Source organism: Theobroma cacao, chromosome 5 (genome assembly GCF_000208745.1).
Source record: "Theobroma cacao cultivar B97-61/B2 chromosome 5, Criollo_cocoa_genome_V2, whole genome shotgun sequence".
In the NCBI taxonomy this organism is placed as follows: Eukaryota; Viridiplantae; Streptophyta; class Magnoliopsida; order Malvales; family Malvaceae; genus Theobroma; species Theobroma cacao.
Window position 1 is genome coordinate 8,852,464 of NC_030854.1, and position 12,577 is coordinate 8,865,040.

At 31.5% G+C, this 12,577-nt stretch overlaps 1 protein-coding gene across 1 annotated transcript; it reads right to left on the bottom strand.

Moving 5' to 3' along the window:
- On the bottom strand, positions 4,309 to 6,327 carry LOC18598392. Its single transcript, XM_018120848.1, has 4 exons — positions 5,972 to 6,327; positions 5,713 to 5,859; positions 5,351 to 5,573; positions 4,309 to 4,655 (listed from the first exon to the last, which is right to left on the bottom strand). Exons 1-4 carry the CDS (start codon positions 6,182 to 6,184, stop codon positions 4,522 to 4,524), a joined length of 717 nt encoding a protein of 238 aa, XP_017976337.1. The 5' UTR covers positions 6,185 to 6,327; the 3' UTR covers positions 4,309 to 4,521.

A 12,577-nucleotide genomic window follows, 5' to 3' on the forward strand; every position in this document is an offset into this window, starting at 1 on the left:
TATATATATATATATATATATATATATATATATATATATATATATGTTGTGTACTGATATTGACTCGGCTATGTGCGAGTAGGAGTGCGCATAAGCCGATGATGACTCGACTATGTGCGAGTGGGAGTGTGTATAAGCCGATGATGACCCAGCCATGTGCTAGTGGGGAGTGCATATGAGCTGATGATGATGGGAGGGTGTGCATGATGATGGATATATATATATATACATACATAGATATGTGTGTTATAGAAAGTTTATGAAAATAATTGTGATTGTGTTGTGTGTTGGCATTGTTAATTGCTCCAAAAATTACTTTTCATTTCAACAAGAAAAGGGCTTTTAATGTAACAAGACCCATTTCACTCAAAATGCTCTGTTTTTTGCTGCAGCGAGTTTCATTTTCGCTACAGCGAGTTTCATTTTCGCTACAGCGAGAAACTCTCAGGTTTTGGAGGTCACACTGGCCTGATTCTCACTACAGTGAGAAACTCTCGAGTGCTAGTGCAGTACTTTTATTTTGAAGAAGATTTTGACCACATTCCCATCTGAACTGGGAAAAGTGTAAATATAAAAATTGTAGCCCTACCTCTTAGCTTTCTAATGGTTTAAAAATCAGGTCAATTGTACTTTTGTAGTGGGAGATATGATAGAAAAACTAAAATATATACAAACTGAGACTGTTTCACGCTGTAGCGGGAAACTTGCTGCCATGCTTGCTACCTTGCTTGATTTTGACCTATTTTCACCTATTTAACTTCATGGATTGATCATGGGTTTTTGCAACACTATGAGGTTATTGATAAAAGTTTGAAATGAGGGGTTTTTAGTAAGAAATTAAATTAATTGCATTGTTTTTGAAACAAGTGCATCATGATTTCCAAATTCCTTCTATCAAGTGCTTGTTCCCTTCTTATGTTCACTCACTGAGTTTTATACTCACGTTTTTAAACTTCATGTTTTCAGATTTGGAAGACAGTTGGGACCTAGATTGAGTGTCCACGTATGCTCACCCTCTTGATAGGTACTATGGCATCTCAGTAGCTGTACCTTCACCCACGGTCACTCCGTTGACAGTCAAGAGTCTTATGCTTGTGTACATGTATAAGTAATGAAGACCACTAAGATTCATGTTAAAAATCAAATATGTATATTTGATTACCGATGCCACTGTAAGGTGTCAAATGAGTGATACTATGTTAACATAATACAAATGTGAATATTGGATTGCTATAAAATGTTACTGAAATATTTTTAGTTCAGAATTTCAATATGTGGTTTTAGAAATGATGGTTAGGAATGATGATCAGGTTTGCTAAAAAGGCTTGCTTGGGCTTAGTGGGCTATGCCCATTGGGCCTATGCGCCGATCATGGCCAGATATTTGGGTTGTGACACCCCCATCCCCTTAGTGAGCTTTGTATTAGATACTTATTTGGATTATTATCAACTGTTTACATTGGATTTTTTTTATTAATTATGATTTGTATTGCATTTTCATATTTTTATATGCATATACGTTTGCTATATGTTTACTTTATCAATAACAGCATCATATAATAATTTTATTATGAACCGAAAAAAAATTAATTTCCTAAAAAAATCGATTCTGCAATTATTATTGACAGAATTATTGATGGAATTCATCTATTACCAACAGAATTCATCAGTTACTAACGAAATTATTAACGAAATTCATCCTTTACCGATGAAGTTCATTCGCAATATCAATGAATTTGAAGCTATTGTCGACAGTTACTACTAGTGAGCTTCAAAGTCGGCTCTATTGGCTATCCGTCAACAAATTCGTCAATAAATACCAAAAAAATTACCAACATCATTATTCCGTCAGTAAACACCGAAGGATTAAGATCTGTCAATAATGTCATTAACGGAATTCCCCTATTATCGACGATAAATTAACCAACAAATCCAAGCCTTTGTCGACGAAATATTCGATCAATAATTTATAGACGAAATATATTATCACCGACAAATTTGTCATTATTGACCCTCGTATATCTGACCAAAGATTGACGAAAATTTCCGTCGATAATGTAACAAACTAATGGAATCTTAACTATTACCAACAAAATTTTCTGTCGATAATGTCTTGATTTTTCTAGTGTCCTTTAATTTTGTGTTTACCAAAATCACATTCTTTGCAAAAAGAGTTTGAGTGCATTTAGTCTCTAAAATTTTAATTTTCAAATTCTTATTTGCTTATAAAATTGAAATTGCAAAAAGTTTCAAAATTTCTAATTCACCCTCTCTTGAAAACTCACCACTATTTGAGCTCTAACTCTAACACAATAACAAATATATATTTTTTATATAAATATAATATATATATAAGATTAAGTTCAATTTTTTGATCGATTTGGCCTGAAAATTTTCCTATCCAAAATTGATCAAATAAACCAATAAAACTAAAATTTTTGGATCGAAAAACCGATTTCACCAATCAAATTGAACCGTTTTACACAAATTTCATTTGGATAGGCTGGGTTATTGGGATCAACCCATATTTGCCAACCCTAGTCACATCAAAAAAAAAAACCCTAGTTACATCAAAGTTCTAATAAAAATTTGTTTTTTTGACTCTTTTTGTTGGCTCAATCAAAAAATAATCAATTGAAATCAATTGAATTCGGTTTGATTTGTTCGATTTCGGTATTAATAGATTAAGAAAGATAATTTATTCAATTATCGTCATTGGTTTTCGATATTGAAAAGGTAGAATCGAATTGATTGAACATACAACTATTAATAATATATAAAATATTATTAATATTTTCAAAAATATATCTCAAAATATCCCTTATTCAAATCAAAATAATTGGTCGAGATAAGTCAATTATTGGTATTTCAATTTTTGATTATAATTCAGACGTTTTTATTATTTCTTGTGAAAATTCAATTAATTCAGTTTTCAAAATTTTAAGATCGAAGGAGCCAAAGACTCATCCCAAATAAATATATTTAGTATATATTTCTTCTTTGTAATGTGTTTTGTTTGGATGGAGTGGAGGGAATGGTCATAGGTTGAAACCGGTAGAGCCCCAAGCACAAAACACCAGAACCCTACAATAGGGGTTTGGTTGTAAAGGCCCTAGACCTTGGTCCGGAGTGCGCCTTGCTATGTTTTTGCTGACTAATAAGGAATGTTAGGGACCATCGGATGGTGACACGCTTTACTTTGCTGCTGGTAAAAGGGTTGAATGCCATTGGCAATCTCAAAACCTGCACTTTTCATTTAGAATGTCTCTTACCTGCATTTAACTACAAAAACCTAAGGCTTCATCGACCCGTCATATTCAAACAAAACTTACCAATCTTTTATTAATAATGGACAATTTTCATTCATAATGATCTTACAACTTACATAACTTAACCATCTTTTGCTCGGCTTGATTGCAACTCCAATTTGAACAAGGCAAGAAATGGATGATCAAGTTTCAATACCTCAAAGTAAAGAGTCTCTAATCTTCTCCAATCCCAATCTAAGATTAAAAGGATTCATGGCCCAACTGATGTTTGGAAAAGGAAACAGAAAATGCTGAAATAGAAAGGTAATTAAAGACATTAATTTCTCCTGCTCTTTGTTAAAGTATATAGGGTGCCCATAACATTAAAAAAGGATTAGTATTATTTCTTTGCAAAGATAACGTTTGGTATAAAAGAAAGTGAAAGCACATTTTCTGTGCTCAATTAAATTACATTACAATATTATTTTACAACAAACCAATATAATCAAATTATGTTACGCTCTATAATATTATTAAAAATATGTTTACATTTCAACTTTATTATTTTGTTCAAAACATTTTACAATGTTATAATTTATTTTTTTATATATAGATTTCAAAAAATATCTTTTTATTATTCTCAATACTATCAATAAAATTATCTTAAAAAAATAAAAATACAATATATGACATTAAAATTATTTTTAAAAAATAATATTATCTAAAAATTAATAATAAAAAATATAAATATATTATACTTACATTTTAATAAATATATTTTATTTATATATTAAAATATTATAACTGTAATCATATTACTTACAAGCGAATTACCTTTATTCCCGTTCCCTTATATAATCTCAAACGCCAAATGTATGACATAAAAGGCGAAAGTTAAAGTTGACCATTCCGACATATCAGAGGCAATAAATAAACTTCGAGAAGAGACCATACTATACAAGCAAATCAAAATTGTCTGTTTTTTAAGGAGGTTTTAAATATTCTACTACTACTGTTAATAATAGGCGCATAATACAAAAAGATGGGAAAAAGCAAGTCAATTCACCATAATGACCTTTCCAACACACACTTTATTTATCTCTACACTACAGAGGTAAAGAAAAGAGACTAGACCTACTTGCCTCAATGCCTGTTATATTTTCTACAGGCTGCACAAAACCCAAAAGTTTATTTCACCTAGAGCTCCCTTATTCTCTATCATCATCATATTTTATGGCAAACCACTTGTTGCATGGAAGAGTGAAGAGAGAAGGTCAGTATGTCCAGTCCCTAGGCAACCCCATCTCCGCAGGAAGATGATAATAGCAATCCTCCTGCTTGGCAACAGTAACACCAACCCTTTTCATGGAGCTGACTTGACTCTCCTGCAATTGTCTATTTCTCACACCTGCCAAAGAGAATAAGCAAAATTTGAATCTTTTAAAACAACCCATTTAATAGAAATGTTGTAGCTAAAGAAAGGTTTTTCTTAGCAGCTACAGCCAGCAAGGAGATTAAAGTTTCAATAACTCGTGGGCTTTCCCCTCACCAACCTACAATAAATGTTTGGGTAAAATGGAATTCCTCTTTTCCTTTGAAGAACTAATATAGATTCATTCTGTTTGCTTCATTTCATATTAACATATCCATCAATGTACACAAAAAAAATACCCCTCTGTACTCCCTCCCGCTTTCACTTGGTTTTGAACAGCCTAATTTGTCCAGACTGTAAAAAGTAAAATACAGAGACCACATTTCTAGTAAGAATACCTCCTTTTATCTTTCATGCAAAGACCATACAACCATCTATATACCCTTTCATGCCAAAAGTATTTCATAAAACAAAGAAAATGAGAGAAGCTGCCTAGTAAAGAGATGGTACAGAATCAATTTATTACCTTTGCTATTTTGATTATCTGTAAAAAAAATAAAGCAACAAAAACTGCAGAAAACCCTATGCCTAAGTACCAAAAATAAAGAAAAACCAGAACCCGAAATAACAAATATCAGAAACCCTTAATACTGAAAACCAGTTCACCTCCAACGGCGAAGAACAAATGCTTTAACACAATACCAAAAAAAAAAGCAAATAAAAAAAATTACTTTGTTTCTTCTTGTAATGAAAAGTAGTGCTGGCATTCAGGTCAGTGTTAACAGTGCGGGGATGAAAAACTCCAGTGCCTCCACATTCTCTCACCAAACCACCTCCTAACCCATACTTATTAGCATTAAAACCACTTGCTTGAAATGGAAAAACCCGGTTTTGAATGAGCCGGTTTTGTTGCCTTTGCAGAACCCTAGCCCTTGCTTCAACATAGCTCTCAACCTACAAAGAAAAATAAATGATGACAACCCATTATTTAACATCCCATCATTACTGCAAAAATAGTTAAAGCACTGAAAAGACCGTTCATAACTGTATTGAAACACCAAAACCAAAAGCTTTCACAAAAGGCTTTTCGTACCTGGGCTGGGGTTGGTTTCAAGAACTGAAATTCGTGAACCGGCTTAGTCCCGCCGAGAAATGGACCGGTTCTGAAACCGTATAAGCTTTGACCCCCTTTAAAACCACTGCCATTCATCGAACCGCAACAAACCGGTTCTTTAAGCCTCTGCAAAGAATTAAAACACACACACACACAACGAGAGAAACTAGACGAGGTTACTAACGGGCACAAAGGCATGCAAACCAAGAAACAACAAGTAGGGGGTAAAGAAAACAACCTCAAAGTTGGTAGCTTTAGGTAGCTTTTGCTGATGTTTAGGAAGAGAAAGGGAGGCAAAGCGAGGAGCTAAATCGTCCATGCAAGAGAAAGGGAGATGGTGGGGAAGGAGGGGCTTGAATTTGGAAGGGGCTTCGTTAAGGAAAATATCAGAAGGGAGCCACAGTTCACCATCATCCAAATTTGGAGGAGAGTTTGACAACTCATTTGCCATTGTTTTGGCTTCGTTCTGCAATGCGAATATATAAGAAGAAGAAAGTGAAGCGAATTTCAAGGGTCGGGAGCGGGCTTCCTTTTTGATTTCTAGGAAGAAGAAAAGAGGAGGGGTGGGGTGGGTGGCTCTGCGTTCAAAGTGACGTTACGGGTTCTCTTTAAAAAGGAGAGAGAATGGTTGATAGAGAAAGCGCATATATGTTAGGGCTTGTTTGTATTTTTTGAAATTATATTAAATATGTATATTACACTTAATAATTTTTTCTCTAAAGCTTCTAATCTCATACTTTTTTTGTTCAATTATTTACTTTATATTTAATTATTTAACTTAAAAAAATACATATATATTCCATTCAAAAAATCAAATATGTATTTCTCTTTTTTCAAATAAAAAAATCTTTTATCGATCTTATTGCTAATTCATATATTATCTTATCAGCTCAAAGTTTACTTAAATTAATAAATATGTAGTCCCTACAATGGATGCATCTAATCCAACAATAAGTTGATGGTTGGATTGATGAAATTTTGTTATATACAAAATGTGGTGTTTCAAATTATGAAAATATGGGATTTAAATTAAATTCTGAAAATAATGTGCAATTTACTCAAAGGATAGAATTAAGCAAAATAATTATTTCCTCTTTTAACATTCAAAATTAAAAATAAAATAAAAAACTAAAAATGAGCCCAAACAGGGAATTAGGTTGCTACTGGGATGAAATGACCGTACAGAGGTCACGTGACCAATTCGACACACGCCTAGCGAGTCAGGGCCGTATTGCTCGGTTCCCCTCTCCCTCCACCCCTCAGCCGTTTTGGCTCTGTGCGTTTTATCCATATCTTCCCCCCCACTCCCTCTCCCAACAACCGTGTGCCCACTCTCCACCTTCAACAAACACATGTCCATGTTGACACGTGCCTTACTTGGTGCAGGCTAGTACATGATTTTGCGTACGTGCGAGCGAAAATCGTGGGAAGGCTGAAATCTCGCCAGGGAGAAAATCGAAGCAAGGGGTGCTGATCTGCACTACAAATATTAGTCCGTCGTTTTCATTACACGTGTCGACTCACCATTCACTGGAGAGAGGTTGAGTTACGGTGCGAGCGCTTCCATTTTTTGCTAAGCTTGAGGGTGGGGCCTTTTCACGGAAATGGAAATTATACTGTAGAAACTTGAGAAAGGAAAGCTTCAGAGGCCTGGACGGGTTTTGGGCTTGCCCGCTTGGGTTTCAAGCTGGAATTCAAGATTTTTTTTTTCTCATTGGAAAAATAAATTAATAGTAGTACTTGTTACACAATGAAAAATAAAATAATAGTACTATAATAGATTATACTATAATTATTTCCAATTTTATGTAAATTTTTGTCTTTTATTAATTTTAATTACTTTGTATTATATTAAAGATTATAGTATTCATATAAAAATACTTATAGTGATAGGATGTCTATGAAATAATTAAATAAAAATAAATAATAAAGCTTTGTTGGGAAAAAATATAGTAAATAAAGAGATGAAAAAAAGGTAATTTTCTAAATTACTTAAAAAATTTAAATAAACTTTCATTTTTTTATTATGTTCAATTTCCTCTTTATATTTTTATTTTGAGTTAAATAAGTTTTTATATTTTTATTGTGAGTCAAATAAATCTTTATAACTAATTATTAACTTAGTCAAAATATCACTTGTCATTCTATTCCACATGATCCTAACGTGACATATTGGCATATCATAATAAATGATAATATGACATATTAATATGGTATAATGACATGGTTATATAGTACTTTCACACTCCATGTCAACGCCTTGTTGTTATAAAATAATAAGTAGTATTTTAAATAATTATAATTAATCAATCATTAATCATAAGGGTTTATTTTATTTAAAATAAAGATACAAGAACTTGATTAAACATTGTAAAAGAATAATAACTTATTTAAATATTCTTGAATAATTTGTAAATTTTTTAAAAACTTTATTGCCTTTATTATTTTATTATTTTGTAGGATCCATCACAAAAGAAATGGATAATAACATTTTCCAAAGTGGGATTAATCAGAGAAGAGAGAAGGTAAATGAAAAATATTTTACGTCATTCTTAGACGTAAGACATTTTACATTGATTATTATCATATTTGTAGTTGATCTGTAAAATATTTTATATTCCTAAAAAATTTCTCCTTTTCAAACAAGAGAAAAAGATTAAAAGTTTTTTTCAAAAAAACTTTTCAATCTTACCAAATGCAACCCAAATATAAATAGTTTTTCACAATAGAAATATATCAAAAAAAGGTAGCTACAAAAAAGAATGTGTGAATTTATTGCAGCATGTTTCTCTATTTAAAGAAAAGTAAACGTAGGAATGTATAATCTAAAAGCATAATGAATCCTGCCTACATATCCCTTCTATACATGACATATGTCCTTGGTATTTTAACATGTTTAAACTGTATTTCGAGCTTTTAGACATTAACCCAATATAATTTGATAATTTGGATAAAAGGTAAAAGCCTTTTCGAGTTTTTTTAAACACAATGGTGTTTTAGGGGTTTTGCTCTTCTCCTTTCTTTGGAAGCTTCTGTTCTCTTCTTCTTTCTTCTTGATCTTTTCTTCATTTTCCCCTCTCTCTTCTACTATTCTTTAGAAACTTCCTGAGCATGTTCTATTCTTTTACTTTTTTCCCGATCTCCCCTCCCTTCTCATTGATGGATTCTACAATTTTGTTCTTCAACATATTGCTTGGGTTTTGGAAAGTGAGTACTTGAGAAACACAAACTCCTTATTGTCTTTGCCGATGATTTTGGAACAACAGTAAAAGCAGCCAAAAGCCATAGATAAAGAGTATGATGCCATAATGCCGAAAACTGCTCTCAAGAAATGCATCCTCAGTGGTCTTCTTTCTATTATGAACAGACTCAAAGTCTTTTTTTTCGACTTTTTTAAATTTTCTTTAATTAGTTTTATTTTTGCAAGCATGACTAACCTTACCTAGCCTTTTAACTTTAAAATTCTAAAAATGGTTACGCTAAGTTAAAGCGATTAGCTTGCATGACATACACATTGATGTGTAAAGAGTGAAAGAATGGAAAAGAAAGAGAAAGGGCTTTTTCTTTTTACATTACAATCTGTTATAATGTGGAGCACTATTGGGGGTTTTCAAAGCCTCTCAATTTTAAAACTAAGGGAGCTTTGGTCCTTTGTATTTTAAGCTGAGCAAGCCAAAGGAAAAAAGAAAGAAAAAAAACTTTTTTGCACCTTTTTAAAGCTTTATATTAAGACTTTCTCTTTTTTTGATAAACCCTTTTAATTTTTCAGTTCTTAAACCATAAATTAAAATATGTTCCTTAATCTGCTTTTGCATGTTGATTAGAATATGCATTGTGAAAGTCTGCTCTTTTTGTTTTGTATTTTTGGATAAAGTTTTCAAAGTTTGAGTGTTTGTTATTGGATGAATACTTATATTTTACATTTTATGTTGAGCTGAAATTCTATGTTATCTATGTTATGGCCTTTTAATTTTTACAGATTCTTCACCAAATGTTTATGTCAATGCTAAAGGTACTATTTTCTAAAAGTAAATGATCAGTCTCATTTACTTATTTGTAAATTCTTGCTAAGTATTGTTTTTATAATTTGGTTCACTAATCAATTTTATAGTATGTTTTGGATAAATTCAATTCCTTAATTCTATTACAGATCATTTTGTAATGGTTTTTACAATTATCTTCTTCTTTTTTTCTTGTTACAAGTTTGAAATTTCCTGCAATCCTATTGTCTTTCCCCTTTGGTTTTTTTTTTTATCCCTTGCTTATTCTTTGGTGCTTCACCTACACTGACCATTCTTTTTTTTTTTTCCTATACTGATCACTAACTTACCCTTTCTTCTCTATTACAAGGTTAATAAAATCGAATTTATATTGAAATTATACGGAATTCACAATAAAACTTATTGTTCTTATGAAAAGTGGTTAGAAGATGTTGATGATACCCGAAGGGAAAGGGTGGAAAAGTGGTTTGAACATTATAACGCTCAAAGGGCAAATGGTGTGGAAAAATGGTTCGAAGAAGAAAAATTCTGTATTGAATGAGATAATTCTCATATCGTAGAAGGGGAGGAAAGGTTGGACTGATGAAGAAAAAGAGTACCATAATTTTCAAGTAAAAAATATCCTCACATTGTCAATTTAATGAAGTAAGTAGCATAATTGGTTGGGTTTGTTCACTCTTGGATAAACTTGTGATCTACAATGCACCGTTCTTAGCTATTGTGCTGGATTATATGTGTAGCACAAATTCAGATATATGGTTCTGTACAACGCTTTGATACTAACCTTATTTCTTATTTCTCCCCTCATTCAAATTTTGATATATTTTATAATGAACACTACTTTTCAAGATATCTCTCATTGTTTCATTTTCTATTTTCCCCATATTATAAACAGACAGAAATTTATTATTAAATCTACAAAAATAACAATATTAAAAATGATGTAGATGCTATTGTGTCTTAATTATTACAAATAACTTCATTTTTGTAGATTGAATAATAACTTCCTTATAAATAAATAACTTCATTTTAATTTTTTTAAACAATTTACAAAAATATCGCTAACTTCAATTTTTCTATTCAATTTCTTATACAATTGTTTATAAAAATTTACACACCTGTTGTATAGCACAAGTCCTTTTCTATTATGAATGAAATTCTTCATCGTATAAAATATAAGTTTCGCATCCGTAAATACCTGTAATTATTTTGAAAATTACATCTCTCTCTCTCTCTCTCTCTCTCTTTCTCTCTCTCTCTCTCNAAATTAACTATCTCTCTCTCTCTCTCTCTCTCTCTTTCTCTCTCTCTCTCTCTTTATGTATATATATGTATAGCTGTTTTTTGTAATATATTAATTAATGAAAAACTTTTATTGAAAAGTAAATGAAAAGAAGGATTATTTGACTTTGAAATCATGTTGTGGGAAAATCCTAAATTCATTGGTTACTCGTTAGCTTATGTTTGGTTCACTAAAAAAAGTAAAAAGAAGAATTGCTAGACGTAAGTAATTTTATGAGAGAAAAACAAAAAAAAACAAATTGGTAGTATCTCTTTCTTCTCCCAAAGCTCCAACATATTGAAGTGAATAATTATTTTATTTATATTTTGATATTTTAATTATTTAGTTACATATATAGAGAAAAAATATATATTTTGTAATATTGATAATTAAAAAATTTATGCCTTTCAAATTATAAAAACTCGTAAAAAACATTTGTAATCTATTATCTATACATAAAAGTAAAACAATTTTGTATATTTAATATAAATTATATATATGAATTTGCCTTGAAAAATGAGTTTGTTTTGGTTTATTGATGTGCAATTGTACATTAAACTTACAATGTTTCATCAAAGGGAAACATGAATTTTCTTTTTCTTTTTAGTAGAAAGATGCAATTAAAATTAAAAATATACTTCCTCTTTTAAAAAGTTAAACTATGCTTCAAATATGACCATGATACCAATAAGCTAGCGGTAACTTATAACATAATTTGTATTCACTGTGCCAACCTAGTTTTGGAGAAAACGGAGTATTCTATTCTAGTTTGTTTCAATTTTCGGTTTCATAAATTAAACAATTGAAATTATCCGACTAAAATGTAATTTTTATATTACTTGTTATTTTTTTATAAAAAATATTTATTTTAATTTTTAATTTAAGTAAAAAAGTAAAAATAAAGAGAATGGCGTTTGCACCAACGGCACCTGCACCAATGGTGCTTTTGCAGAAAAACTCAAATCCTGCCACCCTTGACGATAGATCAAGGAAAAAAGGTAGATTTCGTCCCTTGAATGATGAGATTTCATTATTGGGTGATCAGATGACTATTCATAGCAACCCTTCATTTAAGAAGGTTCTACTTAGCTCTGAAAGAGAAAAGACAGATCCTGATGTCAACTCTAACAATGAGAATGAGTCAATGGGTGAAAATGACGCGGACATGGTAGAAGAGGATGCAGATTTTGAATTAGATGACGAAGTACAATTTGGATTGGTCGGTGGCATCCCCTCCATTACCGTTTTCGACTGAATACAAGAAGTTTTGACAAAGAAATGGCAAGAATCTATCCTAGTGTGATTGTCGAGACGACCATTGTCTTACAAGACTCTATGTGAGAAGATCCTATTACTGTGGAAACCGAGGGGTAACTACAATAGCGTAGATCTGGAGGAGAACAGCTACCTGATTCGCTTCCAAAAAAAGGATGACTTTCTAAGAGCATTATTAGACGGGCCTTGGGTGGTCTTAGGACATTATTGAACAGTGCATCCTTGGTCACAAACATATTCGAGCAATATGCATAACATTTGAACAGAGGCGACTTGGGTTCGTTTT

Bases quoted from the DNA above. Each gene is read 5' to 3' on its own strand.
- LOC18598392 (XM_018120848.1), bottom strand. From the start codon at position 6,184: ATGGCAAATGAGTTGTCAAACTCTCCTCCAAATTTGGATGATGGTGAA. The intron at 5,574-5,712 runs GTACGAAAAGCC...TTTTCTTTGTAG, and splicing joins TGAAACCAACCCCAGCCCAG to GTTGAGAGCTATGTTGAAGC. The intron at 4,656-5,350 runs GTAATTTTTTTT...TCTCTTTGGCAG, and splicing joins TCATTACAAGAAGAAACAAA to GTGTGAGAAATAGACAATTG.